The sequence below is a fragment of the Palaemon carinicauda genome, chromosome 31 (assembly GCF_036898095.1).
Source record: "Palaemon carinicauda isolate YSFRI2023 chromosome 31, ASM3689809v2, whole genome shotgun sequence".
Taxonomy (NCBI): domain Eukaryota; kingdom Metazoa; phylum Arthropoda; class Malacostraca; order Decapoda; family Palaemonidae; genus Palaemon; species Palaemon carinicauda.
In genome coordinates, this window is record NC_090755.1 from 86,936,754 (window position 1) to 86,941,753 (window position 5,000).

At 33.4% G+C, this 5,000-nt stretch overlaps 1 protein-coding gene across 1 annotated transcript in view; it reads left to right on the plus strand.

The window, feature by feature from the left end:
* The first annotated feature begins 3,850 nt into the window (after positions 1-3,850).
* Positions 3,851-5,000, plus strand: part of LOC137624609 (uncharacterized) — a 15,189-nt gene continuing 14,039 nt past the window's right edge. The window contains exon 1 of the mRNA XM_068355571.1: positions 3,851-4,006. Coding sequence (XP_068211672.1) covers positions 3,967-4,006 — 40 coding nt within the window. The 5' untranslated portion in view covers positions 3,851-3,966. The remainder of the gene's footprint in view (positions 4,007-5,000) is intronic.

The following is a 5,000-nucleotide window of genomic DNA, read 5'->3' on the forward strand; positions in this document are numbered from 1 at the left end:
CTTATAGTTCTTCATTTTTTTTTCAGGTACTGAGCCACGTGCAAAGAACTCGCTGAAGCCCGTTGTATTAGAATTCTGGATTCTAATGACAATTTCTAAGAATAAACTGACATTACCATCAATTTTCCATTGTTCTAGAATACGTTAGTATAGAAACACTGTTCAAAGTTATTTGAGATTAACATAGAACAGTGCAAGTGAACATAAACTGACATTACCATCAATTTTCCATTGTTCTAGAATACGTTAGTATAGAAACACTGTTCAAAGTTATTTGAGATTAACATAGAACAGTGCAAGTGAACATAAACTGACATTACCATCATTTTTCCATGTTCTAGAATACGTCAGTATAGAAACACTGTTCAAAGTTATTTGAGATTAACATAGAACAGTGCAAGTGAACATAAACTGACATTACCATCAATTTTCCATGTTCTAGAACACGTTAGTATAGAAACACTGTTCAAAGTTATTTGAGATTAACATAGAACAGTGCAAGTGAACATAAACTGACATTACCATCATTTTTCCATGTTCTAGAATACGTCAGTATAGAAACACTGTTCAAAGTTATTTGAGATTAACATAAAACAGTGCAAGTGAACATAAACTGACATTACCATCAATTTTCCATGTTCTAGAACACGTTAGTATAGAAACACTGTTCAAAGTTATTTGAGATTAACATAGAACAGCGCAAGTGAACATACACTGACAATACCATCAATTTTCCATGTTCTAGAATACCTTAGTATAGAAACACTGTTCAAAGTTATTTGAGATTAACATAGAACAGTGCAAGGAGATTAACATTGAACAGCGCAAGTGAACATAAACTGACATTACCATCATTTTCCATTGTTCTAGAATACGTTAGTATAGAAACACTGTTCAAAGTTATTTGAGAGTAACATAGAACAGTGCAAGTGAACATAAACTGACATTACCATCAATTTTCCATTGTTCTAGAATACGTTAGTATAGAAACACTGTTCAAAGTTATTTGAGAGTAATATAGAACAGCGCAAGTTAACATAAACTGACATTACCATCAATTTTCCATTGTTCTAGAATACGTTAGTATAGAAACACTGTTCAAAGTTATTTGAGAGTAATATAGAACAGCGCAAGTTAACATAAACTGACATTACCATCAATTTTCCATTGTTCTAGAATACGTTAGTATAGAAACACTGTTCAAAGTTATTTGAGAGTAATATAGAACAGCGCAAGTTAACATAAACTGACATTACCATCAATTTTCCATTGTTCTAGAATACGTTAGTATAGAAACACTGTTCAAAGTTATTTGAGAGTAACATAGAACAGTGCAAGTGAACATAAACTGACATTACCATCAATTTTCCATTGTTCTAGAATACGTTAGTATAGAAACACTGTTCAAAGTTATTTGAGATTAACATTGAACAGTGCAAGTGAACATAAACTAACATTACCATCAATTTTCCATTGTTCTAGAATACGTTAGTATAGAAACACTGTTCAAAGTTATTTGAGAGGAACACAGAACAGTGCAGGTGAACAGAAACTGACATTACCATCAATTTTCCATTGTTCTAGAATACGTTAGTATATAAACACTGTTCAAAGTTATTTGGTATTAACATAGAACAGTGCAAGTGAACATAAACTGACAATACCATCATTTTTCCATTGTTCTAGAATACGTTAGTATAGAAACACTGTTCAAAGTTATTTGAGAGTAACACAGAACAGTGCAAGTGAACATAAACTGACATTACCATCAATTTTCCATGTTCTAGAATACGTTAGTATAGAAACACAATTTTCCATGTTCTAGAATACGTTAGTATAGAAACACTGTTCAAAGTTATTTGAGATTAACATTGAACAGTGCAAGTGAACAGAAACTGACATTACCATCAATTTTCCATTGTTCTAGAATACGTTAGTATAGAAACACTGTTCAAAGTTATTTGAGATTAACATAGAACAGTGCAAGTGAACATAAACTCACATTACCATCAATTTTCCATTGTTCTAGAATACGTTAGTATAGAAACACTGTTCAAAGTTATTTGAGATTAACATAGAACAGTGCAAGTGAACATAAACTCACATTACCATCAATTTTCCATTGTTCTAGAATACGTTAGTATAGAAACACTGTTCAAAGTTATTTGAGATTAACATAGAACAGTGCAAGTGAACATAAACTGACATTACCATCATTTTCCATTGTTCAAGAATACGTTAGTATAGAAACACTGTTCAAAGTTATTTGAGATTAACACAGAACAGTGCAAGTGAACATAAACTGACATTACCATTAATTTTCCATTGTTCTAGAATACGTTAGTGTAGAAAACTGTTCAAAGTTATTTGAGATTAACATTGAACAGTGCAAGTGAACATAAACTGACATTACCATCATTTTCCATGTTCTAGAATACGCCAGTATAGAAACACTGTTCAAAGTTATTTGAGATTAACATAGAACAGCGCAAGTGAACATAAACTGACATTACCATCAATTTTCCATTGTTCTAGAATACGTTAGTATAGAAACACTGTTCAAAGTTATTTGAGATTAACATAGAACAGCGCAAGTGAACATAAACTGACATTACCATCAATTTTCCATTGTTCTAGAATACGTTAGTATAGAAACACTGTTCAAAGTTATTTGAGATTAACATAGAACAGCGCAAGTGAACATAAACTGACAATACCATCAATTTTCCATTGTTCTAGAATACGTTAGTATAGAAACACTGTTCAAAGTTATTTGAGATTAACATAGAACAGTGCAAGTGAACATAAACTGACATTACCATCATTTTCCATTGTTCTAGAATACGTTAGTATAGAAACACTGTTCAAAGTTATTTGAGATTAACATAGAACAGTGCAAGTGAACATAAACTGACAATACCATCAATTTTCCATTGTTCTAGAATACGTTAGTATAGAAACACTGTTCAAAGTTATTTGAGATTAACACAGAACAGTGCAAGTGAACATAAACTGACATTACCATCAATTTTCCATTGTTCTAGAATACGTTAGTATAGAAACACTGTTCAAAGTTATTTGAGATTAACATTGAACAGCGCAAGTGAATATTTTGCCAAGAGATTTTGCCTCGAGGCTGTACAATAAGGTCCCACTAGACATCCGAAAGACTGAAGATATCATTAAGGCTTTCAAGGGGAAACTGAAGACTTTCTTGTTCTCTAAGTGCTTCGATAATGTGGATTTAACAATAAATGACCAATGTGTGGTGTGAAATGTTGAATAGCTTGCGATGCATATGATTAAATGAATGTGAAGGGCCTGTAGAAAGTAGGGTTCCCCTGCTGTAAAAGACCAGAAAAGCAGTCATTAAAGTAAAGTAAGATATCAGTAAAAATTCCCCCCAAATTTACGATATTCTTCACTTGAAAATTTCCCGTAAAAAAATGGTAAAAATCCTGGAATAAAAGTTGCCTTGCATTTGCCATTTTAAAAACGGATATATTAACATTAAGGAGTGATATAAGGGTCACCAAACCGTTATAGATAATAACAAAGTAGGGTGAAAATTACGGCCGCCTGTATTTTACTGAAATACGGCTGAGAACAGTATATATTTACTGAGAATTTCCTATTAAAATTACGGTGTTTTTTTTTTTGTTTTTTGTTTTGTAGGGCCAGAAAACCAGCCCTTAAGTAAAAGCAAGATATCTATCAGTAAAAACTCCTGCAATACGATATCCTAACGGCATTGCACAGCAGTGTAGAAATCCAACCAAGACTTGTGTTTATATCCGGAAAGTAGTGATAAGATTACACAAGAGATAACGTCCATTGTTGGCTTGTATTGATAAGAATCGCTCGCCCAAACCTGCCGGCAGCTTGCTCCCCTGAGTCACCCCACTCACCTAGTCCTCTGACGGACTGTGAACTGGAGCTAACTGAAGGAGCTTATATTCCTCCAAGATGATTGACGGCTTACTTCGGTTACTGGTTGTGACAGTGGGTGAGTGTATATATTTATAGTTTTTATTTTACATGCATTGCTAAATCGAAATTATGAGATTTATATATTGACTCGCCTCGTTAGATAGATAAGGTTAAATTTCGAGCACATTTTGCTATATAATTTTTTAAAATTGCTCTAAAAAGCTTAATTTTTGTCCTAGAGAGGTCAGGTTGGTCTCATTCTTTTGGAAAATGCCTGAAGTTTCTCGTAAAATTATCAAAAATATGTAAAAATATGTAATTAACAGTGTTTTGCAAGAACGTACCGGTACGTCCTTTGGGGGTGAAAGGGTTGATATTATTATTAGCTGAGCTACAACCCTAGCTGGAAAAGCAAGATGCTATAAGCCCAAGGTCTCCAACATAGAAAATAATCCAGTGAGGATAGGAAATAAGGAAACTGATAGAATAGTATGTCCGAGTGTACCCTCAAGCAAGAGGAAGACCATGGTACAGAGGGTATGTTACTACCCAAGATTAGAGAACAGTGGTTTGATTTTGGAGTGTCCTTCTCCTAGAAGAGCTTGCTTACCATAGCTAGAGTCTTCTGTCCTTACCAAGTGGGTAGTAACCACTGAACAATTAACAGTTAATCCCTTGAGTGAAAAAGAATGTTTAAGTTACTTTTAGTGTTGCCAGGTGTATGATGAGAGTCTAGAATGTGTAAAGAATATACCCAACTATTCGGTACATTATTATTATTATTACTACTAGCCAAGCTATAACCCTAGTTGGATAAACAAGATGCTATAAGCCCAAGGGCTCCAGCAGGGAAAAATAGCCCAGTGAGGGAAGGAAATAAGGAAATAAGTAGATAATGAGAACAAATTAACAATAAATCATTCTAAAATCATTAACAGCGTAAATACAGATATGTCATATATAAACTATAAAAAAGACATATGTCAGCCTGTTCAACATTAAAACATTTGCTGCACGTTTGATCTTTGGAAGTTCTACTGATTCAACTACCCGATTAGGAAGATCATTCC